Here is a 13,627-nt window from a genome sequence, read left to right on the forward strand (position 1 = left end):
TATACCCCAATCCCCTGTTATACCCCAGTGCCCGATATACCCAATCCCCCAGTGCCCAGATATACCCAATCCCCTGTTATACCCCAGTGCCCAGATATACCCCAATCCCCGTTATACCCCAGTGCCCCAGATATACCCCCAATCCCCTGTTATACCCCAGTGCCCAGATATACCCCAATCCCCCTGTTATACCCCAGTGCCCCAGATATACCCCAATCCCTGTTATACCCCAGTGCCCCAGATATACCCCCAATCCCCCTGTTATACCCCAGTGCCCAGATATACCCCAATCCCCCTGTTATACCCCAGTGCCCCAGATATACCCCAATCCCCGTTATCAGTGCCCAGATATACCCCAATCCCCGTTATACCCCAGTGCCCCGATATACCCCAATACCCCCAGTGCCCATATACCCCAATCCCCGTTATACCCAGTGCCCAGATATACCCCAATCCCCCTGTTATACCCCAGTGCCCCAGATATACCCCAATCCCCTGTTATACCCCAGTGCCCAGATATACCCCCAATCCCCCTGTTATACCCAGTGCCCAGATTACCCATACCCTGTTATACCCCAGTGCCCAGATATACCCCCAATCCCCTGTTATACCCCAGTGCCCCAGATATACCCCCAATCCCCTGTTATACCCCAGTGCCCAGATATACCCCAATCCCCTGTTATACCCCAGTGCCCCAGATATACCCCCAATCCCGTATACCCCAGTGCCCCAGATTACCCTAATACCCCTGTTATACCAGTGCCAGATATACCCCCAATCCCCCTGTTATACCCCAGTGCCCAGATATACCCCAATCCCCTGTTATACCCAGTGCCCCAGATATACCCCCAATCCCCCTGTTATACCCCAGTGCCCCAGATATACCCCAATCCCCCTGTTATACCCCAGTGCCCAGATATACCCCAATCCCCCTGTTATACCCAGTGCCCCAGATATACCCCAATCCCCTGTTATACCCCAGTGCCCAGATATACCCCCAATACCCGTTATACCCCAGTGCCCCAGATATACCCCCAATCCCCTGTTATACCCCAGTGCCCAGATATACCCCCAATCCCCCTGTTATACCCCAGTGCCCAGATATACCCCCAATCCCCGTTATACCCCAGTGTCCCAGATATACCCCCAATCCCCCTGTTATACCCCAGTGCCCCAGATATACCCCCAATCCCCCTGTTATACCCCAGTGCCCAGATATACCCCCAATCCCCCTGTTATACCCCAGTGCCCAGATATACCCCAATCCCCCTGTTATACCCCAGTGCCCAGATATACCCCAATCCCCGTTATACCCAGTGCCCAGATATACCCCAATCCCCTGTATACCCCAGTGTCCCAGATATACCCCCAATCCCCCTGTTATACCCCAGTGCCCCAGATATACCCCCAATACCCTGTTATACCCCAGTGCCCCAGATATACCACCCGACCCAGTGCCCGTAATATACCCCTAATCCCCCTGTTATACCCCAGTGCCCCAGATATACCCCAGTGCCGTTAATATACCCCTAATCCCCCTGTTATACCCCAGTGCCCCAGATATACCCCAGTGCCGCTAATATACCCCTAATCCCCCTGTTATACCCCAGTGCCCCAGATATACCCCCAATCCCCCTGTTCTACCCCAGTGCCCCAGATATACCCCCAGCACCCCTTTATACCCCCAGTGCCACATTTTCTAGTGACCATTCAGACCTGGTGCAGTAGTGTCATGGGGCCGCGGCCAACTCGGAGGGACAAGATATTATCCCGGGCCCCCACATACAGGGTCCGTTCATCCGGGCTCAGCAACAACTGATCATAATTGTGCACGTTATTCAGGCTGAAGCCGACTAGTGACCTGCTGGGATCCCCTGAAAAAGAAAATTCAATAGGAAGTCAGAAGTCTGAGCACCCCTAGAACCCTCAGTGTGGCCCTCAGTGTGGCCCTCAGTGTGGCCCTCAGTGGGAATCACCCGCCTATTTTGGCCCTTTGTGTGAGTCAGACGTGTCTGCTGAAAGCAAAACACAAGGTATAGTCGTATAATAGGAGATAATAACTGTTATTACAACACCAGGTGGTTTAGGCTCCGCCCAGGTATCGACTGCAGAAAGATTTAGGAAGTTGCAACTGTCAACAGAAACATTCTTAAAGGGGAACCGCTCCAAAAAACTCTTTCTTTGCCGAATGAAAGAAAATGGAATTCTGAAAAACCTCACAATAGACATTCACTACTGGTTTAACTTCTAGTTTGTTATAGAATGCAACTTTACAGTTGGTCTTCCTTTTTTTAATTACTTTATATCTTCTTCTTCTGACTCCAGCAGCCAAAAAAATGATTGCTCTGCGAGGCTACAACTTTATGGTTATTGTTACTTTGTGTTACTTCTACATCTGGCCTCTCTTGTTCATATTCCAGTCTCATATTCAAACCACTGCCTGGTTGCTAAGGTAATTTAGAGCCTAGCGACCCAAAATGTGCTGAAATCCCAAACGGAAAGAGCTGCCAAACAAAGCCAATAATAATAATTAAAAAAAAGAAAGACCAATTGCAAATGTTCTCAATATCCAAATTTAATTTTTAAGGGGTTGTTCACCTTTAAATTAACTGTTAGTATGATGTAGAGAGTGATATTCTGAGATGATTTGCAATTAGTTTTAATTTTTTAATTATTTGTGGTTTTTGACTTATTTCGTTTTTTTTGTAGTTTTTGAGTTATTTAGCTTTTTATTCAGCAGCTCTCCAGTTTGTAATTTCAGCCATCTGGTTGCTAGGATCCAAATTCCCCCAGCAACCATGCACTGATTTGAATAAGAGACTGGAATATGAATAGGAGAGGCCTGACTAGAAAGACGAGGAATAAAAAGTAACAATAACAATATATTTAGAGTGTTTCAGAGCATTTGTTGTTTAAATGGGGTCAGCGACCCCCATTTGAAAGCTCGAGAGAGTTAAGGTGGCCATACATGGAGAGATCCGCTCTTTTGACGATCTCTCTCCGATATGCCCACCTTGAGGGCCCAACGATTGGATCCTAGCGAACGGGCGGATCGCGGGACCGCATCAACGATTTTTAGTCCTGTCCGATTGAGATCTGGCCAGATCTCGATCGGGGAAGCCCGTTGGGGGCCCTATACACGGGCCAATAAGCTGCCGACTCGGTCTGTCGGCAGCTTTTATTGGCCCGTGTATGGCCACCTTTAGAAGAAGAAGACAATGAATTCAAAAACGATAAAAAAAAATAATGAAGACCAATTGAATAGTTGTTTAGAAGTGGCTATTCCATTACATTAGTGATGTGCGTACCGATCCGATACCTGCGGGTTTGGGCCGACCTTGCGCGCTTCTTTGTGGGTGGCGGGTGCGGGTTGAGCTCGTCTCCTGCTCTCCCACCCGCCACCGTCAAATTCCGATTTCCGGGTTTGTCTTTTATAGATGCGGCACCTGCTCGCCCCGCCCCTTTTGTGATGTCATCGGCGGGGTGGTGCGGGTTTATAAAAGCAATCCGGAAGCGCAGATGCAGGCGGGCTAAGGGTCGGGTGCGGGTTGGGGAAATCCACCCCTTTCAGGTGAATAAACCCTGATAATTGTTTATATTGTAGCGGAAGGCAGCTGACCCAGAGGGGAACTGAATCCTGTGACACTGAATCAAGAGGAAGACGCTGCTTTCAATAGCAATGCGGTTTAATTGACTGTGTCTGCTTATAAAAGGGGCAACCGAGGGGTTAAACTTAAAGGGCCAGTGGCAAGGACATGAATTGGAAAGTGATGGATAGTGAAGGCTCCCCCTGCTGTCATTTAACCCCTTCTTCTCCCAGCCCCCCAATTCCCTGCCACTCACCGTAACTGATTGTGATCCTGGGAAGCAGGTCGGAGGGCACACAGGGCAACAACATCAGCATCAGCCACAAACACGTGGGCATGGTTAGATCTCCTCCTCCTCTACTCACAGTCCCCGAATTTCTCTGATCCCCCGGCACTGCAGAGACACACAATCATGAGTGATGAGCGCCCCCCAATCATTCCCATCCCTTCATAGATATATATATATATATATATATATATATATATATATATATATATATATATATATATATATATATATATATATATATATATATATATATATATATATAGTCTGTGCCCCGGATTAGATTGTATATGGCTACTAATAAACCTCTGCAGCCTGCGGCATGAATCTCACCGGTCCAATGATAAATAGAAATAAGTAGCGGCCCTTGCTGTGAAATATTAAGGAGAAATGGGTGACATTCAATGCAGTTTTCCCATCTGTCTCAAAATATCTATTAAAGGGGGTGGAAGAAGAAGAAGGAAAGCTACCAAAGCAGTTTATTTCCAATAGATCAGCCACAATAGTGCAAGCTATAACACTATATTTATTCTGCAGAATGCTTTACCATACCTGAGTAACAGCTCTAGAAGCTTTCTCTGTTTGTTTAGGATAGCAGCTGCTATATAAGCTTGGTGTGACATCACTTCCTGCCTGCGTCTCTCCCTGCTCACTCATAGCTCTGGGCTCAGATTACAGCAGGGAGGGAGAGAGGAACAAACTGAGCATGCTCAAGCCCTAGCCCTGGAGATTTAAGCTGAAAACAGGAAGTCTGATACAGAAGCCCATGAGTACACAATAGAAGGAAAGAAATGTGCTGTTCCTTTTGACAGAGGACTCAGAGCAGCATTACTTTTCCTGGATTTATTCTTTTACAGCAGGATTTGGATTTGGCCAAACCGAATCAGAATCCTAATTTGCATATGCAAATTAGGGGTGGGGAGGGAAATCTTGTGTCTTTTTCGGATACTGTTTGGTATTCGGACGAATCTTTCGCAAAAGATTTTGGGGGTGGATTTGGTGCATCCCTAATTCTAAGCAACTTTTCCATTGGTTTTCATTATTTATTTTTTTATAGTTTTATAATTATTTGCCTTTTTCTTCTGACTCTTTAAAATGGGGGGTCGCTGACCCCATCTAAAAAGCAAATGCTCTGTAAGGCTACAAATGTATTGTTATTGCTCATTTTTAGTCTATTCAGTCCCACTCCTATTCATATTCCTTTGAGTCTCTTGCTCAAATCAATGCATGGTTGCTAGGGGAATTTGGACCCTAGCTACCAGATTGTTTATAATGCAAATTGAAGAGTTGCTGAATAAGCTAAATAAAGCTAAATAAGTCAAAAACCACAGATAATAAAAAATGAAAACCAATTGCAAATTGTCTCTGAATATCCCTCTGTACATTATATTAACAGTTAACTCAAGTGAAAGAGGTTAGTGTTGTGACTTCTGCAGCGGAACTGATATCCAGCAGCAGTGGGAAGTGCAACAGATAAATAGCGGAGCCTCCTGATGGGAGAAGTTTTTTAGGGTCCCTTTACTTGCTTTCTGTATGAATATAAATCAACCCAATATCCATTCATTCCTCATAACTGTCAGTGGTATCTGTTTATATTCTCTGCTGCACTGCCAGTTCTGACTCATGAAACAAAATAGCAGCCAAGTAACAGAGCTCTGCTACATTGTCTCAAGAGTCAGAATATCAATTGCATTTAAATCGCATGAATTGCATGAAATCTTTTAAAAAGTAAATGTCCCGACTGATTTTAAAATCCCAAGTGACTGTAGTGAATTCATGAATATATTTTATATATCCCGCTTTATCCCTGATCTGATCCCTATTGGAAGTTCCAAGAAACAGCCCAAGTCCCAGTCAATTCTGGCAGAAAACCTGAGTGAAGCTTCACATCCCCCTCCTGTGGTCTCTTCTTCCCCTCAGCAAAACCTCATCACTCGCCCCCTATGTTGTACTGTGTATGGGAAACAGTATGGCAGCTCCCAGCCACAGGTATAATAAATACAGGTACAGAGAAGGAACGAGCACAGAAATGCAAGGATTGGATAAAGGGGTGAGAATGTGACTAATATTATGTGGATATTGACTCACATAATGTGATTTGTCCCATTTCTAAAGAAATATTTCCTTTTTCTCATAAAAAAGAATTTGAGAGTTTGAGCAGTTGCAGGGAGTCTGGAGTTATGGAAACGAGCAACTCCCAGCAGCCTCCCCCTCACCCAGTACTGGAGTCTCAGTCCGTTGTCTGCAGCCGGAGGGTCTCTCACCCCCGGGCAGGTACAGGCCTGTGGGTTCTGGCAAATGCCAGAGGGGCTGCTCTATGGTTCCATAGAAAGTTACCATATAGTGGGCTGGTAGGGGGCTGTTTGGGCCTCTGTGTACTTGGAATGGCAGGGCCTATTTTGACTCCCAGTCCAGGACTGGGCAGGTACATTGGGAGAGGCCACAGGCTGAGCCCCAAACATATTCCTCTGAAGGCCAATAAGATTCTGACTCAGTATGGGGCGGCCAATCAGCAGCCAGTATTGGGCCACTAGTCTGAAATTTAAGAGACAGATGATCCAGGAATAATAACAGGAAGTAATATTATACAGCTGCCAATAGACATTACTGCTCCGGCTCATCAATACAAACTGTTCCATTTTAATTTCCTATTCAGCTGCCAGATCTGCGGGTCGGAACCAATTTGTAATTCACTGGCTACTGACTCTCAATCACACCTTACTGACTACTATGGACAGAACCTCATCACCCCATGTGAATCCTATGCTTCCCAGTGGGGTTAGCGAGTAGAGAGACAAATGGGGGAGAGGAGAAATATAGAAGGGGAGAGAAGAGGGAGGATGGGGGAGAGTAAGGCCAAACAGTTGGGGGAGAAAAGGAAAGGAGAGGGGATGAGAGACAGAAGGAGAGAAGGGAAAGGGGGTTAGGGAGTAGAGAGACAAATGGGGGAGAGGAGAAATATAGAAGGGGAGAGAAGAGGGAGGATGGGGGAGAGTAAGGCCAAACAGTTGGGGGAGAAAAGGAAAGGAGAGGGGATGAGAGACAGAAGGAGAGAAGGGAAAGGGGGTTAGGGAGTAGAGAGACAAATGGGGGAGAAGAGAAATATAGAAGGGGAGAGAAGAGAGAGGATGGGGGAGAGTAAGGCCAAACAGTTGGGGAGAGGAAAGGAAAGGAGAGGGGATGAGAGAAAGAAGGAGAGAAGGGAAAGGGGGTTAGGGAGTAGAGAGACAAATGGGGAGAGAAGAGGGAGGATGGGGGAGAGTAAGGCCAAACAGTTGGGGGAGAAAATGAAAGGAGAGGGGATGAGAGACAGAAGGAGAGAAGGGAAAGGGGGTTAGGGAGTAGAGAGACAAATGGGGGAGAAGAGAAATATAGAAGGGGAGAGAAGAGAGAGGATGGGGGAGAGTAAGGCCAAACAGTTGGGGAGAGGAAAGGAAAGGAGAGGGGGTGAGAGACAGAAGGAGAGAAGGGAAAGGGGGTTAGGGAGTAGAGAGACAAATGGGGGAGAGGAGAAATATAGAAGGGGAGAGAAGAGGGAGGATGGGGGAGAGTAAGGCCAAACAGTTGGGGAGAGGAAAGGAAAGGAGAGGGGGTGAGAGACAGAAGGAGAGAAGGGAAAGGGGGTTAGGGAGTAGAGAGACAAATAGAGAGAAGATCAGATTGGGAGAACAGAAAAGATTGAGAGGAAGGAAAAAACAATAAGAAGTTGTAGCGCTGCTTAGGTGACCTGGGACCCAAAGGCTTTGAAGTGTTGCTCAGAAGTCCTCTCCCTGCCCAGCTGGATATTTGTTCAGTAAATAGAGGGAAGAACAGTAGCAGGAAGGGATCAGATTCACTGGCGCAATCAAAGCACGAGGGCCCCAGGAGAATGTAAGGGCCACTATTGACCTAGTAGTCAAACGACAAATTCCAGTAATAGTATTTCATTGTGGGACAGGGATTCATGTGAATATTGAATAATGTCTGGGGTATAGGTTAGTGTTATATAAGGAATAACAGCCCCAGTGCCCATGGTGTAATTATAAGCAGGGTGGGGTGTCTGTATAGGACACAGAGTGGCTGCCAGGGAATGCTGGGAGATGTAGTTTAATGACTGCTTGGCACAGGCTGCAATATGGAAAATCAATAAAGGTGGGACCTTTGATCTCCCCCATCCTCCCTCTTCTCTCCCCTTCTATATTTCCGCTCTCCCCCATTTGTCTCTCCCTAAAAGCTCAGGAACATTCTGCTCCCCCAGACGAGGCACAGGAGCACTTGCCGGGGGATATTACACTATTTCGGTAACAATGGACGGGGCTCCCAGGCAACAAGACTCATTCACAAGCTCCTTCATTATTAATGGAAAGTGCCAGCGGCCCATGTTCACTAAGCAGTGCTCCTGTCCCGTGTCTCTGTGTTTCAGTCAAGAGCTCAGACTTTACAGACATGGGACCCAAACAAGCGACTTCCTGCTGGTTTCACAAGTTCCCTTCCTCCTCGCACACTCGCTCGCACACTCGCTCGCACCTCACACACTTGTGAAAGCAGCCGGTGTGTGTTTGTATATTACACTGCAGGATGTTTTCAAATCTGAGCTCCACCGCACTGCTCTGTTGTAGCAATCGCTCAGCCTACAGCTGCAATACTGAGACAGGTAGTGGGTACAGGGAAGGGCCTCTCAGTACAGAAGGTATAGGGAGATGCCAAGGTAACGTATTGTCCGGTATTTAATGGGTACAGATTCACAGGAGGGGAGGCTTTTTCCCTTTACAAGAACTGGGAGGGCACCTGGGTAGAAATCACCCCCTGGCACCTCAATACCAGCTCTCATATCCCTATATACAAATGTATATATACAAATATATATATATATATATATAATGTAGCAACTGAACAGCTGCAGGATTTTCATATTAAAGGGGAAATTCATTCACTTTAAAGCCACTGGAAATGGATAGTGCAAAATAATTGTGTTGGGTGGAGTTCCCTTTAATCTCCCAGTACTACTCACAGCAGGGAATTGGGGGCGGAGTCACAGTTACCTGTTCCTTATTTGGCACCAAAAATTCTCATAAACAAATCTACCTGAGGTCTGTCTTAAGGGGCAGATAATGTGTATTAAACAACAGAAGCAGTGGAGAGGGGGTTAAGTGTGTTGGGGTAGATCTAGACACTTCTCCCAAAGAGCTTACAATCTAACTGAAAGTGGGAACAGACACTAACAAATAATATAATGCAGAGAGGTAGTGGAGTCGGAGAAAGGGCGTCCAGCAGAGAAGGTGCCTCCAGGGGGTACATGTGAGTGCTGAGCCCATTTAGGGGCAGTTGTGATACAGGAATGGGCTGAGAGTCGCACACGCACTTCTTACACAACTCAATGGCACCAGACAATGGATCTCTTGTGTACTGGACTGTTTGTGTGTAGGCGAGAGTCCCCGTGACCACAACAGAGAATCCCAACAACCCACATGATGCAGGGGGCCCCCAAAGGAACTGGACAACAGAACCACAACTAATCCACATGATGCTGGGGGGCCCCTGGACAACAGAACCATAACAAATCCATATGATGCTGGGGGGCCCCAAAGGAACTGAACTGATCCAACAGAACCACAATAATCCATATGATGCTGGGGGGCCCCAAAGGAACTGGACTGACCAACAGAACCACAACTAATCCACATGATGCTGGGGACCCTGGACAACAGAACCATAACAAATCCATATGATGCTGGGGGGCCCTAGATCTGGACTGACCCAACAAAACCATAACAAATCCATATGATGCTGGGGGGCCCCAAAGGAACTGGACTGACCCAACAGAACCACAACTAATCCACTAATACTGGGGGGGCCCTGGACAACAGAACCACAACAAATCGAGGCTGAAACTTGTTACTTTGTATCTTTACACATTATTTGTTATTTTAGATCACAGGGAGTCTGGAAACCTTAGAAGCAGAGAATTGATTTAACCCCCCCCCTCATCACTAGAAACATTCTCCCACACCTGGACCCCCAGACCCCCCAGCGCTGCTACTTACCGAGTCGGAGAGAAGGTTTATGTGACAGTGAGTCGGAGCTGGTGAGTCTGACACTTCGGAATGAAGAAGATACTTAGTAGGACTGACACCCAAACCCCCACCCACCCAAGGAGCCTTAAAGGGCCAGTGACCGGGGAGAGCAGAGAGGACACGGAGCAAGACTGGGGGTAAGTGACTGCTGTGGGTAAGTGCCTGTGAGACTGCTCTGCTGAGTCTGGATTGAGCGCAACTGCCACACCCAGGAACCTGACTCACTGTCACTTATAACTGCCCTGCGGGGGGAGGGGAGTCACTAATGACTCTGCAGCCTGAATATACCTGGGAGGGAGGCTGAGACCCCCCTGCAGTGCCTGACACCCCCCTCTCTGTATCTATTGCACAGACAGGGACCCCCCAGTACACAGAGTTACACTAGGAAACTGACACTTGGTTATGGCCCCTGGGAACCCCTATATGAGATCTACTATAAATCTGCTCCTGGAATATCCGCTGCACCTTTGTTAATCCTGATTTCAGTGTTTGTGGGTTCTTATCTGCTCTTGGGATAGTAGTTCTATTCCACACTGCAGTTGGTCTTCATTTATTGCATTTGTTTAATGCTCTGCAGCTCTCCAGTTTGGAATTTAAGCAGGTATCTGGTTGCTAGGATCTCACACACCCTAGCAACATGGGAGAATGTAGAATGGGACATCGGTTAAACGAATTCCATTGGATTGTAAGCTCTTGATCCAATCGTGCTTTGTTATCCTGTAGCCCTGGTTTGTTTATCTACTAGAAATCCCTGAGGGAATAATATCAGGGTACAGTGCTGTATAAATATAATTTAGGGGGGTCCCATACAAACAGCCATAAATTGGCCCAAACTGGCGGTTCTGTTTGTGCTGCCACCTAAAGGGGTGGGTCACCATTACGTTAACTTTTAGTATGTTATAAAGTGGCCAATTCTAAGCAACTTTTCAATTGGCCTCCATTATTCATGTTATATAGTTTTTTTTAATTATTGGCCTTTTTCTTCTGACTCTTTCCAGCCTTTGAAATGGGGGTCACTGACCCCATCTAAAAAAAACAAAGTCTCTGTTTGGCTACAAATGTATTGTTATTGCTACTTTTTATTACTCATCTTTCTATTCAGGCCTCTCCTATTCATATTTCAGTCTCTTATTCACATCAATGCATGGTTGCTAGGGGAATTTAGACCCTAGCAACAACATGGCTGAAATTACAAACTGGAGAGCTGCTGAACAAAAAGCTAAATAAGTCAAAAACCACAAATAATAAAAAATGAAAACCAATTGCAAATTGTCTCAGAATATCCCTCTCTGCATCATACTAACAGTTAATTTAAAGGTAAACAACCCCATTAAGGAAACCCTTGAAAGCAGTAGTGGGTCCATGGCACTGGCACCAGGCAGAGCAGGTCGGGCCACCTGTGTGAGTGACTAGTGAAGTTAGAATGCAGTTGCCAGCTCAGGCCACGTGCCGGGAGTGTTGGTTACCTGGCTCAGATACTGGTTAAACTGGTCCCTAGGGGAATCCAGTTCATAATAAGAATACAGTGGCTGCTGGGCCCTGGCTGGACTCACCCTCCCACCTGCCAGAACCCGGAAATGTCTGGCACTGCCAGTTCCACTCACAACATCCAGCAGATCTAGGACCCAGTGGAGCCCACTCACCCCAGCTATCACCGAACTGCAACTCCCAGGACCCCTTTTTGTTCATCAAGTTGCTGAGTATTGTGCAGTTAATTCCAGGAATTGGCAGATTGTCTCCTGCCTTTTCTACCTGCAGGGTCCAAACACGGGATCCCATTGCCAGTTCCAGGAATGTAAAATGCAGCCCATGATTTGGCAGCTCTGTCTCTACCTGCAGGGGATTCACATTCCTCCTCTCAGGTTACAGGTCCCTGTGTATTAACCCTGTCCCTTCTCTACTCCGATCAGCACCAGCCAAATTCTTTAACATTGTCACAACATAACCCCCATATCATATACACACAGACAGTAAGTGTATAATATATAGACACCCCCATATCATATACACACAGACAGTAACTGTATAATATATAGACACCCCCATATCATATACACACAGACAGTAACTGTATAATATATAGACACCCCCATATCATATAGACACAGACAGTAAGTGTATAATATATAGACACCCCCATATCATATACACACAGACAGTAAGTGTATAATATATAGACACCCCCATATCATATACACACAGACAGTAAGTGTATAATATATAGAACACCCCCATATCATATACACACAGACAGTAAGTGTATAATATATAGACACCCCCATATCATATACACACAGACAGTAACTGTATAATATATAGACACCCCATATCATATACACACAGACAGTAAGTGTATAATATATAGACACCCCCATATCATATACACACAGACAGTAAGTGTATAATATATAGACACCCCCATATCATATACACACAGACAGTAACTGTATAATATATAGACACCCCCATATCATATACACACAGACAGTAACTGTATAATATATAGACACCCCCATATCATATACACACAGACAGTAAGTGTATAATATATAGACACCCCCATATCATATACACACAGACAGTAAGTGTATAATATATAGACACCCCATATCATATACACACAGACAGTAATGTATAATATATAGACCACCCCATATAAATATACACACAGACAGTAACTGTATAATATATAGACACCCCCATATCATATACACACAGACAGTAATGTATAATATATAGACACCCCCATATCATATACACACAGACAGTAATGTATATATATAGACACCCCCATATCATATACACACAGACAGTAACTGTATAATATATAGACCCCCCATATCATATACACACAGACAGTAATGTATAATATATAGACACCCCCATATCATATACACACAGACAGTAAGTGTATAATATATAGACACCCCCATATCATATACACACAGACAGTAAGTGTATAATATATAGACACCCCCATATCATATACACACAGACAGTAATGTATAATATATAGACGCCCCCATATCATATACACACAGACAGTAACTGTATAATATATGACGCCCCCATATCATATACACACAGACAGTAAGTGTATAATATATAGACACCCCCATATCATATACACACAGACAGTAACTGTATAATATATAGACACCCCCATATCATATACACACAGACAGTAACTGTATAATATATAGACCCCCCATATCATATACACACAGACAGTAATGTATAATATATAGACACCCCCATATCATATACACACAGACAGTAACTGTATAATATATAGACGCCCCCATATCATATACACACAGACAGTAACTGTATAATATATAGACACCCCCATATCATATACACACAGACAGTAACTGTATAATATATAGACACCCCCATATCATATACACACAGACAGTAACTGTATAATATATAGACACCCCCATATCATATACACACAGACAGTAACTGTATAATATATAGACACCCCCATATCATATACACACAGACAGTAACTGTATAATATATAGACACCCCCATATCATATACACACAGACAGTAAGTGTATAATATATAGACACCCCCATATCATATACACACAGACAGTAATGTATAATATATAGACACCCCCATATCATATACACACAGACAGTAACTGTATAATATATAGACACCCCCATATCATATACACACAGACAGTA

General features: G+C 45.1%; 1 protein-coding gene across 4 annotated transcripts in view; it reads right to left on the bottom strand.

Moving 5' to 3' along the window:
- Nucleotides 1-13,627, bottom strand: part of sema4a.L (sema domain, immunoglobulin domain (Ig), transmembrane domain (TM) and short cytoplasmic domain, (semaphorin) 4A L homeolog) — a 34,612-nt gene that overhangs the window by 10,745 nt on the left and 10,240 nt on the right. For 3 of the 4 annotated variants that reach the window (XM_041573762.1, XM_041573764.1, XM_041573763.1), the window contains exons 2-3: nt 3,844-3,981; nt 1,717-1,874 (exon numbers count right to left, since the gene is read on the bottom strand). In XM_041573762.1, the coding sequence (XP_041429696.1) occupies nt 1,717-1,874; nt 3,844-3,925 (240 nt within the window). In that variant the 5' untranslated portion in view covers nt 3,926-3,981. Of the gene's footprint in view, nt 1-1,716; nt 1,875-3,843; nt 3,982-9,896; nt 10,132-13,627 lie in introns of those variants that run through there. The other variant, XM_041573761.1, reaches the window with a different exon arrangement.

The sequence above is a fragment of the Xenopus laevis genome, chromosome 8L, assembly GCF_017654675.1.
Source record: "Xenopus laevis strain J_2021 chromosome 8L, Xenopus_laevis_v10.1, whole genome shotgun sequence".
In the NCBI taxonomy this organism is placed as follows: Eukaryota; Metazoa; Chordata; class Amphibia; order Anura; family Pipidae; genus Xenopus; species Xenopus laevis.